Source organism: Aulonocara sp. 'chitande type north' Nkhata Bay, linkage group LG15 (genome assembly GCF_057382095.1).
Source record: "Aulonocara sp. 'chitande type north' Nkhata Bay isolate Kocher_YH1m ecotype deep benthic linkage group LG15, A_spYH_male_GT1.1, whole genome shotgun sequence".
NCBI classification, from domain to species: domain Eukaryota; kingdom Metazoa; phylum Chordata; class Actinopteri; order Cichliformes; family Cichlidae; genus Aulonocara; species Aulonocara sp. 'chitande type north' Nkhata Bay.
Window position 1 is genome coordinate 9,054,606 of NC_141358.1, and position 26,919 is coordinate 9,081,524.

The window sequence follows — 26,919 nt, forward strand, 5'->3', positions numbered from 1 at the left end:
CCCACCTAAAATGATGACAGAGGTCAGTAATTTGCACCAGAGGTACACTTCAACTGTGAGAGACAGAATGTGAAAAAAAATCCATGAATCCACATGGTAGGATTTGTAAAGAATTTATTCGTAAATCAGGGTGGAAAATAAGTATTTGGTCAATAACAAAAATACAACTCAATACTTTGTAACATAACCTTTCTTGGCAATAACAGAGGTCAAACGTTTACTATAGGTCTTTACCAGGTTTGCACACACAGTAGCTGGTATTTTGGCCCATTCCTCCATGCAGATCTTCTCGAGAGCAGTGATGTTTTGGGGCTGTCGCCGAGCAACACGGACTTTCAACTCCCGCCACAGATTTTCTATGGGGTTGAGGTCTGGAGACTGGCTAGGCCACTCCAGGACATTCAAATGCTTCTTACGGAGCCACTCCTTTGTTGCCCGGGCGGTGTGTTTTGGATCATTGTCATGTTGGAAGACCCAGCCTCGTTTCATCTTCAAAGTTCTCACTGATGGAAGGAGGTTTTGGCTCAAAATCTCACGATACATGGCCCCATTCATTCTGTCCTTAACACGGATCAGTCGTCCTGTCCCCTTGGCAGAAAAACAGCCCCATAGCATGATGTTTCCACCCCCATGCTTCACAGTAGGTATGGTGTTCTTGGGATGCAACTCAGTATTCTTCTTCCTCCAAACACGACGAGTTGAGTTTATACCAAAAAGTTCTACTTTGGTTTCATCTGACCACATGACATTCTCCCAATCCTCTGCTGTATCATCCATGTGCTCTCTGGCAAACTTCAGACGGGCCTGGACATGCACTGGCTTCAGCAGCGGAACACGTCTGGCACTGCGGGATTTGATTCCCTGCCGTTGTAGTGTGTTACTGATGGTGACCTTTGTTACTTTGGTCCCAGCTCTCTGCAGGTCATTCACCAGGTCCCCCCGTGTGGTTCTGGGATCTTTGCTCACCGTTCTCATGATCATTTTGACCCCACGGGATGAGATCTTGCGTGGAGCCCCAGATCGAGGGAGATTATCAGTGGTCTTGTATGTCTTCCATTTTCTGATGATTGCTCCCACAGTTGATTTTTTCACACCAAGCTGCTTGCCTATTGTAGATTCACTCTTCCCAGTCTGGTGCAGGTCTACAATACTTTTCCTGGTGTCCTTCGAAAGCTCTTTGGTCTTGGCCATGGCGGAGTTTGGAGTCTGACTGTTTGAGGCTGTGGACAGGTGTCTTTTATACAGATGATGAGTTCAAACAGGTGCCATTCATACAGGTAACGAGTGGGGGACAGAAAAGCTTCTTACAGAAGACGTTACAGGTCTGTGAGAGCCAGAGATTTTCCTTGTTTGAGGTGACCAAATACTTATTTTCCACCCTAATTTACGAATAAATTCTTTACAAATCCTACCATGTGAATTCATGGATTTCTTTTTCACATTCTGTCTCTCACAGTTGAAGTGTACCTCTGGTGCAAATTACTGACCTCTGTCATCATTTTAAGTGGGGGAACTTGCACAATCGGTGGCTGACTAAATACTTTTTTGCCCCACTGTATGCAAGGCCTTACCTGAAAAAGACATTGTCTAGGTGGGAGCATATGTTGCTCTAAAACCTAGTGTTTACTTTTCACTGCACGGATGGTGAGTTTCCATTGCAAGCTGCCAATTCCATAGGCTCTAATGCAACCTGTACCATCAGGGATGCGGGCTTTTGAACTAAATGTTCATAACAAGCTGGATGGTCCCTCTGTTCTTTAGTCTGGAGGACGTGTTGTCCATGTTTTCCAAAAATAATTTAAAATTTTGATTCCTTTGACCAAAGACCAATATTCCACTTTGTCTTAGTCTATTTTAATTGAGCTTTGACCAAGATAAGACTGTTCATAGATGACTTCTTCTTAGCATGACAGTGCTTTAACCTGCACTTGTGGATGCTACAGTGAGCTTTTCCACACTGACTTATTTTTGTATATCCTATGATATACTGTGAATCAATTTTTGTCAGACAGAAAAATCCAATGTGGTTAGCAAAGGTTATCATTGTCCCCTCACAGCAATAAACTTATGGGTTTGAATCTTGAAGTTTGCATGTTCCTTTGTGTCCTCTCTAGAGGTACTCTGGTCTTCTCCCACAGTTCAAAGACATGCATGTTAAGTTAACTGTTAATTGTAAATTGACTATAGGTGTGTTTGTGAGAATGGTTTTCTGTCTCTCTTAATTAGTTTTGCAACAGACTGGTGATAGCTAAGAAAATGGGTGGATGACTGGCCAAATATTTCAGCTTTGTTTGGTTTGTGGTTGTGCTTAGACTTGTGGCCAAAGTCTATGCTTATGTTTTCACATATTGCATAAAATGAAATCACATAGTAGGTTTATTACTTTAAAATTCATGTGTGTATTTCTATAACACTCTCCATTCATTTCTTTATACTTCAAAACCAGAGTTTAGCATCTTCAGTCGGATGTGTGGGAATAAAGTGATAGAAAAAAATAGATACATTTGTTTGTCTATTCAGTTTTATATTATTTGTTACAAAGTCTTATTGCCTCAGACTTGGTAACACATAAAACAGTCCTCAGAGGGAAGTACTTGGTTCATCTGTTAAAAGCTTGCATGCAGTGAAAATGTCCTTATAGGGACTGTTTGAAGAAAAAAAAAAAAGGGTTGTAGCCAGCACAACCAGAGGCTGTGAATAACGTGAAAGTACTAACTGGCCCAATGAATTGAACTGAGTCTTGGCCGAATTTGAAACTAGTGTTAGAGAATACTGGAGTTTGAAAGGACAGCAGGTTAAACACATATTGACATTTGGGTAAATTATTACAGGATCTGAGGTTCTCTGATAGGAAATTACATCACAAAGCTACCTGAAAAAGAAGACACTGTGTGCAGTCTGATAAACAGGCTGGTCATGTCACAAACAAGATAATAGTCTAATAAGTAGAAATGCGTGTATATACCAGAGTTATAATTAGAACAGCAATTGCAGCGCTAGGAGTACTTTTATCTTGTTATTGGCTTGGATTTGTGTTAATATTAGACTGTTGTAAGGACCTTGCACTTCCTTAAGACAAATACTTTGAAGACCTTAAATTATGTATTAAAGGCAATACTGTACAGTTAGCAACTATTTTTAACTTTCAAATGCTCACTCTACTTCAGCTTGAATTGTTCTAACATTTTTGGCAAGTCCAATAGCGGCCACTGCAGTTTCCCCACAGAAAATAAAGTCAGATACACTTACCAATCACTATGTTAGCTACACCAGTTCAACTGCTGGTCAATCCAAATATCTAATCAGCCTTTGACATGGCTGCATCTTAGTGCATTTTAGGGAAAGAGACATGCCTCCCAAAGTTCAAACCAAGCACCAGAATGTGGAAGAAAGGGGATTTAAATGACTTTGAACATGGTTGTTGGTGCCGGACAGGATGGTCTAACTATTTCGGAAACTGCTGATCTACTGGGATTGTAACAAAACCCTACTGTGGTATAGGGAAAATATGTGGTATAGGGAAAATATGTGGTATAGGGAAAAGGAGAAAATCACTGCATAGATCCATCCTGCTTGTATAAACGGTTCAGACTGGTGCTAGTAGTATAATGGTATATGGGAACTTTGGCACACTTTAGGACCTTTAGCATCAGTTGTGCAGCTTTCAAACACCAAAGAATACCTGAGTGTAGCTGCTAACGATTCCCTTATGACCTCAGTGTACCCATCTTCTGATGACTGGTTTCAGTAATGTAATGTAATCAAGCATCTTTGCGATGTGGTTGGGGGCAAGTTCAAACTACAGCACTTCTGTTCGATTAGGCTATTATACAATATCACATTTTAAGTAGTGATGGGCAAATGAAGCTTTCTGAAGCATTGAAGCTTGTATTGAAAAGGGGTTAATTATTAAACGGTTTTCAACAGTCCTCTTTGGTGGCATCTGGTGGCCAAAAACATGAAGAGCATCTTAATTCTACAAATTAAACTGCTTCATTATGAATTCCCACTCAAGAGCTCAGTTGACAGCTTCTGTTTAATACCATGTGACAGTTATTCAATTCAATTCAATTCAATTCAATTTTATTTATATAGCACCAAATCACAACAAAAGTCGCCTCAAGGTGCTTCATAGATACAGAGAAAAACCCAACAATCATATGACCCCCTATGAGCAAGCACTTTGGCAACAGTGGGAAGGAAAAACTCCCTTTTAACAGGAAGAAACCTCCGGCGGAACCAGGCTCAGGGAGGAGCGGGGCCATCTGCTGCAACCGGTTGGGGTGAGAGAAGGAAGACAGGATAAAAGACATGCTGTGGAAGAGATACAGAGGTTAATAACAGATATGATTCAATGCAGAGAGGTCTATTAACTCATAGTGAGTGAGAAAGTGCATGCATCATGGGAATCCCCCGGCAGCCTACGTCTATTGCAGCATAACTAAGGGAGGATCCAGGGTCACCTGGTCCAGCCCTAACTATATGCTTTAGCAAAAAGGAAAGTTTTAAGCCTAATCTTAAAAGTAGAGATAGTGTCTGTCTCCTGAATCCAAACTGGAAGCTGGTTCCACAGAAGAGGGGCCTGAAAACTGAAGGCTCTCCCTCCCATTCTACTTTTAAATACTCTAGGAACAACAAGTAGTTCTGCAGTGCGAGAGCGAAGTGCTCTAATAGGGTGATATGGTACTACAAGGTCATTAAGATAAGATGGGGCCTGATTATTTAAGACCTTGTATGTGAGGAGCAAGATTTTGAATTCAATTCTGGATTTAACAGGAAGCTAATGAAGGGAAGCCAAAACAGGAGAAATATGCTCTCTCTTTCTAGTCCCTGTCAGTACTCTTGCTGCAGCATTTTGGATTAGCTGAAGGCTTTTCAGTGAGTGTTTTGGACATCCTGATAATAATGATTTGCAGTAGTCCAGCCTGGAAGTAATAAATGCATGAGTATCACACAGTTATGTGAAATACTGGGCTACCATTGTGGTGCTGTATTATTTTGGAGTGAAAAAAATGTTGTCTATTTGTTTATTCATCAAATTTATCATTTGTCATTGTGTTCTCCCTTTGTTTCTGACTCCTTGACATTTGTAAACAGTTAAATAAAAAATAATTCTAAATGTATATTTACACTCTTAGAATAGGTTGGGCGTAATGCTTGTGCTATGAGGTACCTGCCTCATTGTGATTATGTAAAAACCAGTGTGTGTCGTACCTTGGTTTGCTATTTCTTACACCAAAACACCACAAATCCCGCAAACAATCACTTCCTTATCCGTGCTCGCATTCTCGCCAGTCCGGACTTCGTAAGTTCACACTGGAGTCTGGACGCAGCGCGATTATTCGAATGGCAGTGTACTTGATGACATCTTCTCGCCGGGGTTTTTTACTGTCATCCCCTCTTAATTTAATTGTGATTAATAAATGCAATGGACATTACACATGATATAAAAAAAAATACACGTGATGCAGTAGATTTCTTTAAGGAAGAAAAAACATAATTTTAAAAAAGTATCTTAAACACTGACAAAATTCGCTTTTACGCATCATCTGCTTCATAACGTCTAATAAGCTTCATAGTTAAGCACAAGCACTACGTGACAGAAACACAAGCTTAATTTCTCTTAATAAAAATAGTATACATGTAATGCCTGAATAAAAACAAACCGGTAAGATGTTAGAATACTTATTTTTATTTTAGTACACACTCAAAACTTAAAACAGACAGCTGGGATTCACGTGACTCTGACCAGATGAACCAAATGTGGGTTTTTTGGGTGGGGGGTTGAGACACCTGAGCATCAGCTTCAAATGGACAATCACTGATTTTATGATTCTAAAACAAATAGGAACACACTTTCATTCCATTAAAAAATGGAAAAATAGATTTTTCTCCTCTACTCTTTTCGATTGAGTAAACTTTAATCCATCTTGGAATAAGGTTGTAGAGTTATCTACGATAAAAACTATGTATCTATTCGCTGCTGTTAGCTTTGGTATCACACCGTGTTACTTGAAATGTCAGTTAAAAGATATATTGTTCTAAACCTGGCTTCAGTTCTCCCCACAGAAGCATATTTCTGAACCCCATGATTGTAGCAGCTATTACTGAAATATGGTCACCCAGACCTGACCTATAGGGCACACTGCTGGCTAACCGTGATATGGTTGCACTTCATCACTGAACTAAAGTGGAATTTACAGATATCTGTACTTTACATGAGTAGTTATTATTCTGACAACTTTCTACTTTTACTCTCTACATTTTTAAATTAATATCTGTACTTTCTACTTCTTTCCTCTTCAATACAGGTTCGTTACTCTTGGTTAGTGGGCCGGTCCGGAAGAAGTGCACGTGTGCCTAAGTTGTGGCCTTGGTACCATATAACATTTGATAAGCATTACAGAACAGGAGTGACCATAAAGGAAGCAATGTTTGTTTTGTTCTTTTTTAACTGTCAGGTAATTTCTAATGCAACATTTGAAATTACATGCAAGCAGCAGAAATGAGCTTCCTCCAAAGGATGGCTGGGCTCTCCCTCAGAGATTCAGGGACAGGGACACAGTACAATGAATATTCTGATACTGGATGACTGGTTTTCTTTGTTTTCGAGAAAGCATCCCCCTTAATATGCTGTTCTATTTTGTTAGCTGCATGAACAGAAGATGCATCTGGTTTATTATAAATAATAAAAAGTGCCTCAATTTTGTCCACTTGCCTCAGAGACACAGTGCATCCTGCTGAAATAATCTCCATGAGTACTGTGTCATCTCATGGAGTACATACACACACATGATGTGTGTGTATGTACACACACATGCATTGAAAAAACAGTCATGAAAAATAAAGTACACTCTCTTTCCATTTGAAGGCTCAACCTCAGCTGAACACGACATATTACACTGTGTGCCGTTTATTTAACAAAAGCTAACCCAAACAGCAGAAGCAGCCTCCAAGTTTATTCTTACTGCTTCCATAGGAATTAAGAGTGTGAGAGGCAGCCAGATGTTAATCAGTCAATCAAATGCACTTTATTGGCTGATCATCAGCAAGAAAATCAGGAAGGACAACCATATGTAATTCAATTACATTTTATTTTTATAATGCCAGATCACAAAAGTCACCCTAAGGTCTATAATAAATGGCTTATATTGCAGCGATATAGAGGGTCCTAACTGAAAAAGAACAGAAGGACTTTTTGGAGATGCTAACACTGTAGAGAGAGATCTGCTCTCCTTGGTGTCATATTCTATTGTACAGAACTCACAGGTATGAAATGAACAGAGGCAAGTGAAGGTGCTGCCTCAAGTGACTGATATTGTGTCAACTTTAGATCACCATTGTACTAGGTGACACCAGGGAGATGCTGGGCCTTTCCAGTAAGGCAAAAAAGTTGTTTATCATGGTATGTATATCAGAAATAGTTAAATTTATCAACAATTATACAAAACTGAGCAAACAAAGCACAAAGTTACTGATCTATAGTCAATATAGTATATAGTACTTATAGTACTTATATCGACTTATAGTCAATATAAGTCAGAAGCATTTCCATGAGGATTTCCATTTCCATTTTCTTTTGATATTCACAGCAGTATGACCTAATATCTACTTTAGGGAAGATGAAGATTTGTGATCTGAGAATTTATGGGAGAAATATCAAACACATGTGTTCTCTTATTATAATGTAGATAATTTCATTTCCCTCACTCCAGTTTACCTCTGGAGCAGGGTTCATTGTGATTTCAGGCTTCTGTAGAGCAACAGAAACAGAAATTAAATGTTTGTTATGTATTAACCAAATGGCAAGCAGTGAGCTAATTTGTCAGTTCAAAATGAGCTATGCCTCTTACCTAAGCAGATAACACTGGCATCTTCATTATGCTCACAGTTATTTTGTCCAAAACCAGGATGTGAACAGTGTGAAAGTGCAGACTCTTGGCCTGAGCATGCTACGTTATCCAGCCATATAGGGCCAGTGCCTCTACCAAAATGAGCACTTTCAGGTGCTGAAATGGCATGACCGCATCCAAGCTGTCTGCATACCACATCAGCATCTCTCATTTCCCAAAAGTCATCACACACAGTTCCCCACTGTCCTTTATAGAAGACCTCCACTCTGCCGGAGCATTCACCTGAGCCACCCACCAACCGGACTTGTTCTGCATAACAGAGCAGAAAGAGTGAATACAAATTCAAAGGGACATCTTTAAAACAAACATCTACATGTAGTTCTCAAAAGACATCTGTGCTGTACATGTGCGCACAATATATTGTACAATATTTTCACATTAATATGTAGATCATATAGCTTAGATGCAGCTAACAGACTCTTTCGATTTTCAACGAATAACAATTACTTACGTGTAATATTACTTGGATATTATATAGCATTTAGTCACTTTTATTTAAAATGAAACATTAAATGTGTATACTACTCAGGTATATAGTATGTAAGATAAGAAACTAATGAACTACATTAGGGTAGCTGTGAAGGAAGAAATGCCAACCCTGGCTTTTACAAAACATACCTGTAAGCACCTCTACAGCTTACATATACCAGTTTATAACAAATTATACCAAGCAGCTCTTGGTTTTACCTACTTCCTTAACTTACAAGCATGAAAGTGCTGTAGACTTTTTTTTATCTGTTCAGGATAATGTAAAAAACATTGTATTTTCAAAAAATAACAAACTAAGCATTTATTTGCATTGTGCAAATGAAATCACAATTTTTCATGCCTCAGTTTTTGTGGAATCAAATACTGATGAATTTCCTCTATATTGTGTATTGTCTCATACGTTAAAACAAAACATCAAATTAGTTTCAGGTTCTTAAAAATGAACCTACATGCTTTTTAACAGCCACCAGAAAGTGACATCTGTGGTTTGCAAAATGCCTCCTATCCTACCAAAGTTTGAGGGAAAATGAGTTCTAACTTGATGCCTATGAAAACTTTCATTCTGAATTCATGGTATCAGTCATTCAGGTATACTGGTAAAAACATTTGCCTTACAGGTGAAATATTCCCAGTTTGCGAGTGGTACGCATAACAAACTCAGCAAAACAAGGTCACAAGTTAGTGTAACCCAGCGCTGGGGGTATCAAAGCACCAAGACGGTGATGGTGAAAACACTTATCTCAAAGCTCCATAACAGAACATCAGGGCAGCGGTTGATGAAAGTTAGGGTTACCCTCATCATTCATAATGTCTATGACCTTAAGAAAAAATGTGCCAGAATTTTTAACATATAATAATAAAAGTCTTTACCTGCACAGAAAACACCAGCATCATGTTCATGCCCGCAGGTTGCTCTTGTAAAACCTTTGCCCGAGCATTGCTGAATAGAAGTCACAGTCTCAAAGCATGAAGAGCTAGCCTCCACCACTGGTCCACTGCCTGGGCCGTAAAAAGCAGCACCAGGAGCATTCATGGAACGTCCACACTCCAGAGTCTCGCACACCACTCCAGCTTTACTTAGAGTCCAGTCCGTGTCACACACTGTGTGCCACTGGGAATCATGACGAACTTCCACTCTTCCAGAGCACTTATGAGTACCGTTAACCAACTGGACAGTCAAGCTTCCTGTGAAGGCAAATAAAGAGCACATGCAACCACAGGATATGGAAGAATACAACATAAATACAAGAACTGTGATGTATTTAGTAGAGATGGACCGATCTGATATTGCGTATCGGATATCGGAGAAAAATAAAAAATGTAATCCGATCCATTAAATATCACGAAAGCACCTCACAAAACTTGCAACACGCCGTAACTCGCCTCAGAACGTTAGCACGTCGGAGCAGTATGCATCACGTGATAGAGCGGCTCTTAGTGATGTGCGATACCACTGATTTCCTTTCCGATCCGATACCAAGTACTTTTCAGGGTGGTATCAACGATACTGATCCGATACCGATACTTTATACAAAAAAACATATTTTATTTATTGTATCTCAAATTATAGCGTCATAATGATTACAGGACATCAGATTACTTGTTCTTATCACTTAATAATGCAGAGTTCATCACATAGAAATAAAAAAAACTGAAGTTGTGCGCTAGTGTATGAATGTGACAGTGAATGAATAGTGGTATTGTAAAGCGCTTTGGGTGCCTTGAAAAGCGCTATATAAATCCAATCCATTATTATTATTATTATTATTTGAATACCTTGCCTGCCTGCAGCACTAAAGGACTCTGTGAGAGAGTGTGTCTCGCCCTAGCAGCACCTGTCCCTCTCCTCCTCTTCAGTTCGTCTCAACATACGTGCCTCATATTCTGTGATATGATTTACTCTGAGGTGTTTGACAAGGTTAGTGATGTTGCCACAACCATACATGCCAACCCTCCCGATTTTTCCGGGAGAATCCCGGAGCCACCATTCTCCCAATTTTCCACCTGGACAACAAAATTGAAAAACCATATTGCAGAATTCATAGCGCGGCCAAGCCAATTCTAGTTTCCAACAATGGCGGCAGCGACTTAGTTTTAATATTACTCTTATTTCTCTTTGTGGGTCGCAAAAAAACCCAAACTTTTAACATGTTTTCAGGTGAGAATGTAGCTGTGTAAACTTCAAATATCTGAGCCGATCGACACATCGTCTTCAAACCCCCGCGGGCTTTCACTACTCGGGTTAAACATGATATATAAGTCACTTTGATAACTTAAAAATGTTATTGTTTGGCTTTTTCAGTGTTTTGTTTGTTCGTGAGTAAATCGGTTTGGCTGAGATTAAAGTTATTAGATTAGATTAAATTAAATTAAACTTTATACAGCCGTATTTCGCACATGACTATGAAAGGCGGAAGAGGAAGTAGTTCCTTTGAATGTAGACAATCCGAATGTTATAGTTTCTTTCCACTGTGTTGCTGTTAATGATAAACTACAAATTAACCCTAAATTACTAAAAATATCGATATTTTAATGTGAGAATCGATTCTAGAACATAAATGACTGGTATCGGAGGAATCGATATTTCAGGATCGATCCGCACATCACTAGCGGCTCTGGCATGCGGGACCTGTCGGTGGTCTGGATAGCATTTGGAGCTTCGCTAGCAACCCGGCATTTCATCTCCGACAAAGTTATCCCCGAGAGAAGTAAAGCAAGTGTGTAAGTCCATCTCTGAATGTTTGTAAAGCATTCCTGCTAAGCTTAACAAGCGACTGCCTCTTCTTGCTGCTACTTCAATCATGAAACTGCTTAATGATCAGCTGATCGGCTTTTCTGTCGCGAGTCCGTCTCTCTTGTTTGTTTTTGGCCCACTTTGCACCAGAAAGAGGAAACCAACGGCTGAATAACAGCAGCACGTTTAAGCTTGATCAGCTGTTGCTAGAATGTATTTAATATTACTTTCTACACCAGGATCTTTTTCTACGTAGCTGACGCTGGTAACTGTGCAGGGGCGGATCTAGCAAAGTTTAGCCAGGGGGGCCGATAGGGCATTAACAGGGAAAAGGGGGGGCACAAAGACATACTTTTCTTTCTTATTCTCATTAAAAATGTCGAGCTTTTAATAAATAATTATCTGACACCCAAAGTTTTAATTTGATCTAAAATGAATAGAAGTCAATTACTGTATATAGTGACTTTTAAGTCTAATATATATACCCTAGTAAGTTATAGTACTTTTTCCTTTGGGAAGGTACCATCTGTGCAGTCTGCAATTTTGTTGAAGAAAGATGTTGAATCTATTTAATATTTCTTGAAAAATAATTGATTTCTGTGCATTTTTTTTTCACACTGCATCAAATTAAGGTTGATTACGTCGATTAAGCATCATGAGGTGGAGCGTGAGGGGTGGTTCCCTATTTTTTATTTATTTATTTTTGTTGTTGCTGGGAGTTGGAACCCTATTAGTTAGGTTGCTTAATATTTATGCTAAGTACTCTTTAAAATACCAGAATAGGGAGGATGGTGTAGGTTTAAGTTTATTAGATTGATCAGTATTGCTGAACTATGAAATATTTTTTTTTGCATACAGGTATAACAGAATAGCTTTAGTGTAGTTGTTGTTTTAAACTTGAGTATGAACTTATACAAAATGCAGCAAGATATTTAAAAAACAGTTTTGTTGATTAAAAAACACTATATCGGATTCATATCGGTATCGGCAGATATCCAAATTTATGATATCGGTATCGGTATCGGACATAAAAAAGTGGTATCGTGCCATCTCTAGTACCAATGTACCTGCACATGTGATGTGACAATAAAAGTGATTTGATTTGATTTGATTTGATTACATCAAAGGACACCATGGTTTCATCTGGATCCAGGGTAAGTTTCTGGACCTTGTCGGTGAAGTCGGTGGAGTTCTTGATGTGGTGTGGGGTGTTCCCCACAAGAGGAGCAAGGATGGTAGCAAGGTGTTTAGCAATGTTATAAGTGGCTGAGTTTATGCTACTGACTATGGGTCTGAGTGGGACAGCTTCCTTGTGGATTTTAGGAAGTCCATAGATGCAGGGTATGGCATCCCCTGGGTAAAGGCGGTGATATGTAAGGCGATGGTTTGAAAGAGGAGTGAAAGAAGCCATCTATGTCCACTGTGAGCGACCATCTTTGAACAGAGGCGGTGGTTTACGACACCAACTCTCTGCCTTCTATAATCCAGTTTTGAGATCCCTTCCAAGACGCCTTAACGCCCACTCACATCCTGGGCCATCTGATCTCAGGAATTCGCATGATAAGGTGGGGCCAGGCTTCACAATGAACTCACCCGAAACTCTGGCTGATTGGGACCCACACCCAGTTTCATACCTTGGCTCAGGCGATTAGAGGATCATCAGGGGGTCCTTTTGTCCCTCTGTGGGGGGTTACTCCCACTAGGTTTATATCTGGGACTCTCCACCATTTGACCTTAGAACTGAAGAAGCTTCTCGGATGAGAAGTGAAACGTCTTCAAGCAACTTAAAGAAGTCCAGACGCCTTTCTTTGCAAGCTCCTTTGACTACGGAACTGGAGTGCATCAAATAAAAATACTAATAGTACCTGGAACTGCTGAGGATGTCACTTTTACAATATAGATATTAATGTAAAATCACAACTGCTGCGCACCTAGTTTGTCTAAAAACACGATTGTTTATACACTTTTTGTCGTGAGAGCTAAATTAAGACAGAGCTAGCTAGATGTGATTGACAAATAAATATATAGGGTCCTGTAGCCACATATCACCTGTGGGATGCAGAGCCAGGGTACAGCAGGATAGTACAGAGCAGGGGAGTGTGTGCCCAAATGTGTGGAGAACTGGCTGGGTTTCTGGCTGATCTCAGCAACAGAAAGCTGAACTGAAAAGACTATTTATTTACCATTATTACTGCTGATGCTGGAGGGGCTCAAAATGACCCCTGCAACCAGTTCTCATTTTAAGAAATTCCAAGTGTATTTTAAATTTGACTACAACTCTAGAGCAAGTTGGAACAAGGCCATGTCTTCTATGAACGGTCTGTAAACATTTGCAAACTAGGAAGACCAGTTGCTGGCCTTCTGGGAGAGAAATGAAGGAATGAAGAAGAAGGAAGCAATGAAGCTTATGTGCAAAAGAACAGCATACTACATTAGCTGTAGTATGGTGTTTAGCACTGTCTCACTGAAATATACATGGAAACAGATGTCATCTTGCTGGAAGCATCTGTTTCTCTCAAACTTGTATCTGGATTTCAGCATTTTTGGTGTTTTGCCAGATTTTCAAGCTGGCAGTTTCATGGGCATTAATGCACCCTCATACTGATGCTGTTGCTTGAACTAAAGACTGATAAGCAGTGTGGTCCCTCACCTCTTTACTTCACAGGACACAGCTTGTTTTCCAAAAAGAATTTCACTTTTTGATGATGTTAAATTCTTTTTGATGTTCTATTGTGAATCAAATATGGATTTGGAAATCTTTGCATTTATTCTTTACTTACATTAAAAAAAAAAAGAGAGAGATCCAAACGTTTTGTTTTTGGAACTGGGTTTGTATGTTTTTCTTACCTGTGCAGAAAACACCAGCCACTACAGTGTTGTTGCAAGTCCTGTCTCGATATGGATATGGTCTTTGTTGACACTGATTCAATGTAGACTCTTTTCCATTGCATTCAATTTGATTTGTCCAGGTCTGTCCTGTACCAGGGCCAAGCTGAAGAAGCTTATGGGGCCTCCCACAGTCCAACTGTCTGCACACCACTGCTGCATCATTGATGTCCCAGAATTCAGCACACACAGTCCCCCACTGGCCTTTATTGAAATACTCTACTCTTCCATCACAATGAGTGGATCCACCGGCTAATCTCACATTACCTGGAAAGCAGAGTTGTTATATAAATCTAACATAAATCTATAAATACAAAGAAAAATGCAAAGAAAAAATACAAATGAATCATAACACCAACAGACCATTTTAGACTTAATCAGCTATGATTTCTGCATCATACAGATGGAATATGTTTTACAGCATCAAAAATGACTCAGAAATTGCTCTTTTCATAGTTTCAATGTTGCTGACCCTTGGCTATATTACCCTCACTGGGTGATCAGTGCATCATCAGATCAATAGCATTTACCATTGTAAGTGGTTAATATTCATCTGTTGGTCTCACATTGTGTTTGCTAAATGCTGGTAATGGTGAAATCACTTGTTAGGCATAAAATAATTTGCCATATTGCATTTGTTCTACCTAGAAGTAGACTGTCCATTTAAAGGTATCAAAAAGTTGACCTCAATGAGTAAAGGGATTAATTATGTGTAATAATAATTTAGAGCAATTCAATAGCAAAATTGTGTAAAGGAACGGTGACGAAGAGAGGAAAACAATATAAAAACAAAGGTTCAAAGATGCAGCTTCATGCTAAATCGTAGTGGCCAGCTAGCTGACTGAAACATGTGCAGCACTGAAGCACAGCCTATTTACAGCATCTTATATGGTCCAATTCTTTTGTGTGTTTGTGAATAGTTTGTGTGTGCTTTGACTGGCCTAATCCTATTGGTCTTCTCTCTGTATATGCACTGCTATAGCACACATATGTGAAGATAGTGACATAATTTATAACTTGGGTTGTACCTGATTAACACGTGTTTAGAATACAAAAATATTGATCTGATGGTTTGCATCAACATTTTAAATGGAAAAAATCATACTTGATCTGTTTGATAAAGAACTTCATGGATTCATTTTCTTTTTGAAATATAACATCAAGTCTTACCTGAGCATACCACAGAGGCCTCTTCAATACCTTCGGTGATAGATCTGGTATAGTTCCTAAATGTGCACTGTGTGACAGAGCTCTCTCTACCATTACAGTGGATCTCATGTCCTCTCAGATCTTCACCTTGACCAAATGACCTTGAAATCTTGACAGGATCTCCACAATTTATCTCTCTGCACACCACTGTGGCTTCATTCATTCCCCAGTTAATATTAAATGCTGGTGACCAGTGTTCACCATAGTGGACCTCCACCCTTCCTGAGCACATGTCAGTCCCATTGATGAGTCGAATGGTAGCTACAAAGCAAAGAGGACAAAATCAGCAATTAGTTGGTGCCTGAAAATTGCATTAATTGAAATCCATACAATATTCTCACTGATGTCATGGAAATAACTGTGATATAAATTGTGGTGGGCCGTGGACTGCGGTGCCGTGCGGATGCGCCTGCACGTCATCTGCAATCACGCCCTCTGTGTTAAAACATGGGGAATCAGTGTTGTAAGTTGGTGTAAGTGTGGTTGAAGCCGAGAGCTGCAGCCACATATAATAAAGATGGCTTTAAACAACAACCTCTGGAAGTCATATCTAAAGATTAAAAAAAGACACAATATTTAATGACAAAATAGTTTTTACCTGAACAAATCACTCCTGCATCTTCACGGTGGCTGCACGAAAATCTTTCAGAGGGGCGATACCTGCAGTGCCCAAGGGACGTCTCATTACCCAAACAGTTGACAGAAGAATACCAGATTACTCCTTGGCCTTCACCAAAGAAGGCCTTAGATTTTGCTCTCTGAGGTGTTCCACAGTCCATGGCTCTGCACACCACCTCAGCCTCTCTGAAGTCCCAGCCATCATCACACACTGTTCCCCACCGGCCGTCATGCAGAATCTCCACTCGGCCAGAGCATCGGTCAATGCCGTTCACAAGCCTTATTGGTGGTTTACCTGAGGGCACACGTTAAAGTATTAGCAATGAATATTTCAATCTCTTACTCTTTTTTAAATCCAGTATTATCAGATTTTTAAGGATATCTTCAACATGCTGTATGCTGATGAGTGTCCATCATTATCTGAAATGCAACCAAAAGATGTTAATGGCTGTCCCCCTTTTCAGGCAATAGCTCATACTGGACAGTTCGTATGTCCAAGAAACTTTAAAATGTGGTTAACTTCAGCAACAGGTGTATTTTAACCCAAAACACAGTCTTACACCAAATGTAACCAGGAAATTTTGGTGCTAAAGCTCAGGTCCATTTACTGTTGATTTAACTGAGGAAAAACATAGATAGAGTATGCTTGGGGAGTGTGAGTGTGTGTGTACAGTGTCCATTTCTGTTTGTCTCCACTGTGGCGTGGGTGTGGTCTCTGGCCGGCTGCAGAGGAGGGGTGACGCAGTGAGATCCTGGGGTGGCGCAGGGGCAGGGTGAACAGGTGTGCTGGGATATGAATGTGGTTGTGACTCTTTATATGTTCACAGTGACAGTCGGAGGAGGAGGAGAGCGGACCTGACAGTAGAGAGAGGGAGTGTCTGTGTCCCAGTGAAAAGCGAAAACCACAGTTGTAAATAAAAGTATTGCTGTCATCACAGTCGTGTCCAGTGTATGCATAATGGGTCAAACATTACACCACATTGGGCGAGTGCCAATTATTTGTATATGTGTGCATGAGGGTGGGAATGCATGTTTGTGTCTGTGTGTGCCTGTTTGTCTGTGTCTATATGTCAGGTCTTAGACTCCACCTCTCTGGACATATCTCAGGCCCCCCCAGGTGTGGGGACCTATCACCCCCACAACGCTCCCTGTCGGTGGCTGATGCCCTCAGATGTTGGTGCGTTTCAGGCAGGTTCTCGGTGTCCAGGGCTGGGCGCTCAGGTATGTACCGGCTCATTCCTGGTGGCTGCTTGGCAGGGCCTGCCGCTTGTGGCTCAGTTGGGCCCCTTCGGCAGGGGTGGGGGGGGGGCTCGTTCCGTGGGCCCAGGGCTCGGTTCATTCTTGTGCGGCTGCCTGCCGGCGGAGCCCGTGGACACATCACTGCAGCCCCCTGTGGATTCCGCACCAGGACTGCTGGGTGACCCAACATCTGTGGCTTTCCTCAGTTCTTTCCAGGAGGGTGGGGCGGTTGCCCCTCCGATGGTCCTCCCTGGGCTCTTGGACTCTGGGGGGCCTCTAGATATTTGGGGCCTGGATCTCCTCCATGCCTGCTTCTTGTTCTGGGACGGGGATATGGCTCCCCACACCATCTAGCAGATCGTTAAATGGAGAAACATTTTGAATACATGCACACTCACGCACACAGATGTGCACACAGGTGTACACATGGGTGCTCACAGACACAAACTATATCTTTCTTGGCTGCTACCTCAAAGCCCATTGTGCATTGTGTGTGTGTTTTGGTGCAAGAAATAGTGAGTCAATGTGTGACATAACGACAGATGTAGAGTCAGCGAGGAAGAGAGTAAGTTCTGCCTATTCCAAAATAAAAAACATAAATGCATATGTTCAGTCGACCACAATCGTAGACAAGGGAATTGACACAGGGGGAAGGGGACACAAAGAGTGACAGAAAACAGCACACATGATGAGGGACTACAAAATAAGACGGGAAGTACAGAATAGAGAGAGACAGACTAGACACACAGACAAAAAGGGAAACAAATGGAGAAGAGACAGACTACATACAGGGAAATGTCTAAAAAATTAGACAAGGAACTAAGAACTACAAATATGAATAACTAAACTAGGACGCACTTGAAAATACTAATAGACACAAAAGGCTAAAAATGTAGAAAGAAACCCACCAAATAATAAACCCATAAAAAAAAAACCCAAACTAGGGAAAAAAACAGAAACCATGAAAATGAGAGAAAGTGAGTGTAATCCCAGCGCCCTTTTGAAGACAGATTAAATGGCAGGGTTAAATCTGAAAGAGTATCTGTTTTGAAGTCAGTACCAAATCAAAAATACAGATTCATCTGCTCTGGTGACCCCTTGGGAAAAAAGAGAAAAAAAATTAAGTGCATAAATCTCAGTCATTATCTGTTTCAAAGTATGATCAGTGGCTAACAACTTGTAATTATTAACCAATAAGCGTGTAGTTTACCAGTTACCCTCCCACCACCACCACAGTTGGTGACATCACATCACAGCAATAATTTATACTGTTTGTGATCTCGTAAAAAATTATGTTTGAATTTTGAACATAATAATAAGGATTTACCTGCACAGAGAACACCAGCATCATATTCATGCCCGCAGGTTGCTCTTGTAAAACCTTCGACTGAGCATTGCTGAAGAGATGTCACATTGCCGAAACATGAATTGCTAGCCTCCACCACTGACCCACTGCCACGGCCAAAAACAGCACCACCATGAGCTTTCACGGCACGTCCACACTGCAGCGACTCACACACCGCTCCAGCTTTACTTAGAGTCCAGTCCGTGTCACACACTGTGTGCCACTGGTCATCATGACGAACCTCCACTCTTCCAGAGCACTCATCAGTACTGTTAACCAAGCGCACCGCCAAGCTTTCTGTGAAGGCAAATAAACTAAATATGTAGCCACAGGTATGGAAGAATGACCAACAAACAACTGTGATGTATTTAGGTATATTGTACACCGGTTAAACTCAGAAGACAATATTAAACTTTTTTTTTAAATGATAAAGAACATTTAAGCTGCCAATATTACTCTTTGGCATTTTTTCATATAAATTTTTTTTAAAAATTTATGTAAAAACAGAATTCAGTGATTAATTCATATTTTATTCACAATACAATCTTGAAAATATCAAATATTCAGCCTGAGAAAATGCACAATTTTAACAACACAAATTGTAATCTAAACATTATTATTAGTATAGAATTGGAGTATGTCAAATAAAAGTACTAATAGTACCTGGAACCGCTGAGGATGTCACTTTGACCATATAGAAATTAATGTAAAATCACAACTGCTGCACATGGTTTGTCTAACAACACGATTGTTTACACACTTTTTGTCATGAAAGCTGCTCAAAATTAAGACAGAGCTAGCTAGATGTGATTGACAAATAAATATATAGGGTCCTGTAGCCACATATCACCTGTGGGATGCAGAGCCAGGGTACAGCAGGATAGTACAGAGCAGGGGAGTGTGTGCCCAAATGTGTGGAGAACTGGCTGGGTTTCTGGCTGATCTCAGCAACAGAAAGCTGAACTGAAAAGACTATTTATTTACCATTATTACTGCTGATGCTGGAGGGGCTCAAAATGACCCCTGCAACCAGTTCTCATTTTAAGAAATTCCAAGTGTATTTTAAATTTGACTACAACTCTAGAGCAAGTTGGAACAAGGCCATGTCTTCTATGAACGGTCTGTAAACATTTGCAAACTAGGAAGACCAGTTGCTGGCCTTCTGGGAGAGAAATGAAGGAATGAAGAAGAAGGAAGCAATGAAGCTTATGTGCAAAAGAATAGCATACTACATTAGCTGTAGTATGGTGTTTAGCACTGTCTCACTGAAATATACATGGAAACAGATGTCCTCTTGCTGGAAGCATCTGTTTCTCTCAAACTTGTATCTGGATTTCAGCATTTTTGGTGTTTTGCCAGATTTTCAAGCTGGCAGTTTCATGGGCATTAATGCACCCTCATACTGATGCTGTTGCTTGAACTAAAGACTGATAAGCAGTGTGGTCCCTCACCTCTTTACTTCACAGGACACAGCTTGTTTTCCAAAAAGAATTTCACTTTTTGATGATGTTAAATTCTTTTTAATGTTCTATTGTGAATCAAATATGGATTTGGAAATCTTTGCATTTATTCTTTACTTACATTTTTAAAAAGATCCAAACGTTTTGTTTTTGGAACTGGGTTTGTATGTTTTTCTTACCTGTGCAGAAAACACCAGCCACTACAGTGTTGTTGCAAGTCCTGTCTCGATATGGATATGGTCTTTGTTGACACTGATTCAATGTAGACTCTTTTCCATTGCATTCAATTTGATCTGTCCAGGTCTGTCCTGTACCAGGGCCAAACTGAAGAAGCTTATGGGGCCTCCCACAGTCCAACTGTCTGCACACCACTGCTGCATCATTGATGTCCCAGGATTCAGCACACACAGTCCCCCACTGGCCTTTATTGAAATACTCTACTCTTCCATCACAACGAGTGGATCCACCGGCTAATCTCACATTACCTGGAAAGCAGAGTTGTTATATAAATCTAACATAAATCTATAAATACAAAGAAAAATGCAAAGAAAAAATACAAATGAATCATAACACCAACAGACCATTTTAGACTTAATCAGCTATGATTTCTGCATCATACAGATGGAATATGTTTTACAACATCAAAAATGACTCAGAAATTGCTCTTTTCATAGTTTCAATGTTGCTGACCCTTGGCTATATTACCCTCACTGGGTGATCAGTGCATCATCAGATCAATAGCATTTACCATTGTAAGTGGTTAATATTCATCTGTTGTCTCACATTGTGTTTGCTAAATGCTGGTAATGGTGAAATCACTTGTTAGGCATAAAATAATTTGCCATATTGCATTTGTTCTACCTAGAAGTAGACTGTCCATTTAAAGGTATCAAAAAGGTCAAGTTGACCTCAATGAGTAAAGGAATTACTTTGGCCCCCTGAGCGACCGTGGTTCAGGGGGTTGGGAAGTGTATTTGTAACCGGAAGGTCGCCGGTTCAATTCCCGATTCTCTGTCCTTGATTCTCTGTCCTTGTCGTTGTGTCCTTGGGCAAGACACTTTACCTACTGGTGTTGGCCAGAGGGGCCGATGGCGCGATATGGCAGCCTCGCTTCTGTCAGTCTTCCCCAGGGCAGCTGTGGCTACAACCGTAGCTTGCCTCCACCAGTGTGTGAATGCGAGAGTGAATGAATAGTGGCATTGTAAAGCGCTTTGGGTGCCTTGAAAAGCATTATATAAATCCAATCCATTATTATTATTATGTGTAATAATAATTTAGAGCAATTGAATAGCAAAATTGTGTAAAGGAACGGTGAAGAATAGAGGAAAACAATATAAAAACAAAGGTTCAAAGATGCAGCTTCATGCTAAATCGTAGCGGCCAGCTAGCTGACTGAAACATGTGCAGCACTGAAGCACAGCCTATTTACAGCATCTTATATGGTCCAATTCTTTTGTGTGTTTGTGAATAGTCTGTGTGTGCTTTGGCTGGCCTAATCCTATTGGTCTTCTCTCTGTATATGCACTGCTATAGCACACATATGTGAAGATAGTGACATAATTTATAACTCGGGTTGTACCTGATTAACACGTGTTTAGACTACAAAAATATTGATTTGATGGTTTGCATCAACATTTTAATTGGAAAAAATCATACTTGATCTGTTTGATAAAGAACTTCATGGATTCATTTTCTTTTTGAAATATAACATCAAGTCTTACCTGAGCATACCACAGAGGCCTCTTCAATACCATCGGTGATAGATCTGGTATAGTTCCTAAATGTGCACTGTGTGACAGAGCTCTCTCTACCATTACAGTGGATCTCATGTCCTCTCAAATCTTCAATTTCACCAAATGACCTTGAAATCTTGACAGGATCTCCGCAATTTATCTCTCTGCACACCACTGTAGCTTCATTCATTCCCCAGTTAATATTAAATGCTGGTGACCAGTGTTCACCATAGTGGACCTCCACCCTTCCTGAGCACATGTCAGTCCCATTGATGAGTCGAATGGTAGCTACAAAGCAAAGAGGACAAAATCAGCAATTAGTTGGTGCCTGAAAATTGCATTAATTGAAATCCATACAATATTCTCACTGATGTCATGGAAATAACTGTGATATAAATTGTGGTGGGCCGTGGACTGCGGTGCCGTGCGGATGCGCCTGCACGGCATCTGCAATCACGCCCTCTTTGTTAAAACATGGGGAATCAGTGTTGTAAGTTGGTGTAAGTGTGGTTGCAGCCGAGAGCTGCAGCCGCATATAATAAAGATGGCTCTAAACAACGACCTCTGGACCTGCCATGACTCAATCACGCCACATAAATAAAACAGAAATTCTGATCAGAAAAAAAATTCCAAAGTCATATCTAAAGATTAAAAAAAGACAAAATATTTAATGACAAAATAGTTTTTACCTGAACAAATCACTCCTGCATCTTCACGGTGGCTGCAATAAAAGCTTTCAGAGGGGCGATACCTGCAGTGCCCAAGGGACGTCTCATTACCCAAACAGTTGACAGAAGAATACCAGACCACTCCTTGGCCTTCACCAAAGAAGGCATTCGATTTTGCTCTCTGAGGTGTTCCACAGTCCATGGCTCTGCACACCACCGCAGCATCTTTTAAGTCCCAGTCATCATCACACACTGTTCCCCACCGGCCATCATGCAGAATCTCCACTCGGCCAGAGCATCGGTCAATGCCGTTCACAAGCCTTATTGGTGGTTTACCTGAGGGCACACGTTAAAGTATTAGCAATGAATATTTCAATCTCTTACTCTTTTTTTAAATCCAGTATTATCAGATTTTTAAGGATATCTTCAACATGCTGTATGCTGATGAGTGTCCATCATTATCTGAAATGCAACCAAAAGAGGTTAATGGCTGTCCCCCTTTTCAGACAATAGCTCATACTGGGCAGTTCGTATGTCCAAGAAACTTTAAAATGTGGTTAACTTCAGCAACAGGTGTATTTTAACCCAAAACACAGTCTTACACCAAATGTAACCAGGAAATTTTGGTGCTAAAGCTCAGGTCCATTTACTGTTGATTTAACTGAGGAAAAACATTCAAGCATTAACAATAAAAATTACAAGCTGTCAAATAGATCCCATTAAGCAGTTTATTAAGAACTTAACCCTTTAAGACCTACCATAGAACCAAGTCCGCCAGAGCTTATATTATTTTTTTACATTCTGTAGTGCCATTTTTGGGAGCATTTCAAGTTGATATACATCAATACAACCATTATAGCCCACATTTTAATAATATGTATGCATTAAGTTCATAGTAATTATACAAATTGCAAAAAAGTGCAATAAACTACAAAAAACTTTATATTTTTGTTTTTTTAACATATATTTCTAGTTAGAGAAATTTAAGAGGCTTATCCCCCAAAACAGTAAATACAAAAAAGTTGCACAAAATAGTTTCCCACCACAGGAAATTTATTTTAAGTGTCTTTATAGTTTTATTTTTGAAATACACCAACTTTATATACTGCAGGAAAAACTAAAATAAATGCAAATTTGCAAAAAAACAGCATATGCATCAAAATAAACTATTTCCAGCAGTGCAATATGAGTCCTAAGCGTCCCAGAAATGACACAGAAAGTCATAAAGTCAAACATTACTTTTAAAAACAACAGTATAGGCTCATAAGGCCCTGATGGTAAAAAACTACTGTGGCGGAGGTGTGGTCCCGGGCGCGGCTGCAGGGGAGGAGTGGTGCGGTGAGCTCAACGGGGCGGTGCTGGAGACGCAGGTGAGAACAGCTGATGGCGTTTTGGACTGATGATGGTTTCCTTCCCTTTTATAGTGAGACGGGAGAGGAGCGGAGAACAGCGGGAAATCAGCTGAGACCAACAGCTGTCAGACTGTGGCCGGTCATAACGCAGGACGCTATAAATAAATGTGGCATCTGGAGACAAAGACCTGTGCGTGTGTGTCCCTGTGTGTAGTGCATTTCACAACTACATTTCCGCAAAATGACGTCACTTCCGGTTTCGGGCAGGACATGGCGGACATGCGATAGTTCGTGCTGATGGACATAGGAAGTGTTACAAACAGCTGATCGGATTGGCAAAGCCTGTTTCTGGAATATTATGTTTTTGTTGCTGCAAGTGCTTTTTATGCAGTTTTTGCAAAGCTATATGTGGAAGGAAACTGTGACAAGCTGATGGCATAAGATGTAAGTACAACTCCTCCGGTTTCATATGCAAAAAAAATTATTGCGCTAGCTTACGTCGTTGCACTGCTACCGGGATTTTAAAATAGTTGCACAAAACGGAGCGTGCCCGTGTGGAGAAAGGTATGGGGTCTTCACACCGCTGTTCTCTGTACCTCCTCGGGGAGTGGGCTGAAAGGAGGAGTTGGCCATCTGATTGGGGTCTAGGGATGCTGGGCCTCCCTGCACCTCCCTGGAAAAAGGGCAACATCTCTTGGGTCTAGGGGCAAATTACCCTTCTAGATGCAAGGGTACCTGGACCTGGGGTATAGAGTATGCTTGGGGAGTGTGAGTGTGTGTACAGTGTCCATTTCTGTTTGTAGTATTGCTGTCATCACAGTCGTGTCCAGTGTATGCATAACGGGTCAAACATTATACCACATTGGGGAAGTGCCAATTAGTTTTATATGTGTCTAGGTCTAGTCTTCAGATTTGCGTCCCCGCTGTGTCGGTCGGTGGAGTTTAATAAACTCGGCCGTCTGCTCATTGCTATCTAAAATATAACAGGACACTGGCGTAAATTCTCGACTGTCTCACACTGTTTAACGTTCATTCAGCTGTGTGAAAATCCCGGAGGAACCCACCTGATGGATTAATAAAGTTTTATTTAATCTAATAACTTTGATCTCAGCCAAACCGATTTACTCCGGAACAAATAAAACACAGAAAAAGGCAAACAATTACATTTTTAAGTTATCTGACTGACTTATATATCATGTTTAACCTGAGTAGCGAAAGAGTGGGGGTCTGAAAACGATGAAGCCGGGAGTCCGCTGCTCCCGCCGGCTGGAGTGACCATTGAATCCCCCCGCTTGCTATTGAGCGGTTGTGTAACTTCTCCGAAAACGTCAGCACACTTTTGCAAATATGCGATGTCTTGATAAACCAAGCAGATATTTGTAATTTACACAGCTACTTAAAATAGGTTTAAAGTTTATTTTGTGGCCCAGAAAGATTAATAAGAGTCCTAAACACTACAGATTACCATACAAAGATCACTACTCTCCTCAGTGACAACAATACCTACGAAGCCTTAAAGCGAGACCCCATAAGCAGCTACAAAAAGAAAGTTATAGCTTGCCTTCAAGACTTTGAAAAGGACAAAATTATTGACCGCCTTACATATCACCACCTTTACCCAGGGGATGCCATACCCTGCATTTACGGACTTCCTAAAATCCACAAGGAAGCTGTCCCACTCAGACCCATAGTCAGTAGCATAAACTCAGCCACTTATAACATTGCTAAACACCTTGCTACCATCCTTGCTCCTCTCGTGGGGAACACCCCACACCACATCAAGAACTCCACCGACTTCACCGACAAGGTCCAGAAACTTACCCTGGATCCAGATGAAACCATGGTGTCCTTTGATGTAGTCTCTCTCTTCACTTGCATACCCACCACGGAGGCCGTGGAGACTGTCAGAAAACAACTACAAGAAGACAGCTCCTTGGAGGACAGGACCAACTTCACACCCGATCAGATCTGCACACTGTTAGACCTCTGCCTCACCACTACATATTTCAAATACAACGAAGGCTTTTACAGACAAAAACATGGCTGTGCCATGGGCTCCCCCGTGTCACCTATTGTAGCCAACCTTTACATGGAGGAAGTGGAAAGGAAGGCTCTTGGCTCTTTCAAAGGAAGAGTACCCAGCCACTGGTACAGATATGTGGACGACACCTGGGTCAAAATCAAGACACAAGAAGTGGAATCCTTCACTGCACACATTAACGCTGTGGATAAAAACATCAAGTTCACCAGGGAAGACACAAAGGGCAACTGTTTGCCTTTCCTGGACTGCGCTGTGCACATTGAAGAGAACGGCAACCTCAACATCGAAGTTTACCGGAAGCCCACACACACCGACCAGTACCTCCTCTTTGACTCCCATCACCCTCTGGAACACAAACTTGGAGTAATTAGGACCCTACACCACCGGGCAGAACATGTTCCCTCTAAGCCTGAAGGAAAAAAGAAGGAACACACACATGTAAAGGAAGCACTCAAAACGTGCGGCTATCCTAAATGGGCGTTCTTAAAGTCAGCAAAGAGGCACAGAAAAGAAGACCAGACACCAGCGAGGGAGGATAAGAAGGACAGACGCAACAACATTGTCATCCCCTATGTAGCCGGTGTATCAGAAAAACTCAGGAGAGTTTTCTCCAAGCATGACATCCCGGTGCATTTCAGACCCAGCAACACGCTCAGACAAAAACTGGTTCACCCGAAAGACAAAACGCCAAAACACAGACTTAACAATGTGGTGTATGCTGTACAGTGCAGCGAGGAATGCTCAGACCTCTACATTGGAGAGACCAAACAGCCACTTCACAAGCGCATGGCACAACATAGAAGAGCCACCTCCACAGGACAAGACTCAGCAGTCCATCTGCATCTTAAGGATAAAGGACACTCTTTCGAGGATGCCAATGTTCACATTTTGGACAGAGAGGACAGATGGTTTGAAAGAGGAGTGAAAGAAGCCATCTATGTCCACTGTGAGCGACCATCTTTGAACAGAGGCGGTGGTTTACGACACCAACTGTCTGCCATCTATAATCCAGTTTTGAGATCCCTTCCCAGATGCCTTAACGCCCACTCACATCCTGGGCCATCTGATCTCAGGAATTCGCATGATAAGGTGGGGCCAGGTTTCACAATGAACTCACCCGAAATTCTGGCTGATTGGGACCCACACCCAGTTTCACACCTTGGCTCAGGCGATTAGAGGATCATCAGGGGGTCCTTTTGTCCCTCTGTGGGGGGTTACTCCCACTAGGTTTA

At 41.0% G+C, this 26,919-nt stretch overlaps 1 protein-coding gene across 1 annotated transcript in view; it reads right to left on the bottom strand.

Annotated features, from left to right (window-relative positions):
* Positions 1-7,075: 7,075 nt before the first annotated feature.
* LOC147312474 (scavenger receptor cysteine-rich type 1 protein M160-like) overlaps positions 7,076-26,919 on the bottom strand; it is a 49,475-nt gene continuing 29,631 nt past the window's right edge. Inside the window, exons 18-27 of the mRNA XM_086263869.1 lie at positions 22,316-22,630; positions 21,615-21,914; positions 20,073-20,378; positions 18,416-18,730; positions 15,830-16,144; positions 15,193-15,492; positions 13,984-14,289; positions 9,273-9,587; positions 7,854-8,162; positions 7,076-7,753 (exon numbers count right to left, since the gene is read on the bottom strand). Coding sequence (XP_086119995.1) covers positions 7,746-7,753; positions 7,854-8,162; positions 9,273-9,587; positions 13,984-14,289; positions 15,193-15,492; positions 15,830-16,144; positions 18,416-18,730; positions 20,073-20,378; positions 21,615-21,914; positions 22,316-22,630 — 2,789 coding nt within the window. The 3' untranslated portion in view covers positions 7,076-7,745. The remainder of the gene's footprint in view (positions 7,754-7,853; positions 8,163-9,272; positions 9,588-13,983; positions 14,290-15,192; positions 15,493-15,829; positions 16,145-18,415; positions 18,731-20,072; positions 20,379-21,614; positions 21,915-22,315; positions 22,631-26,919) is intronic.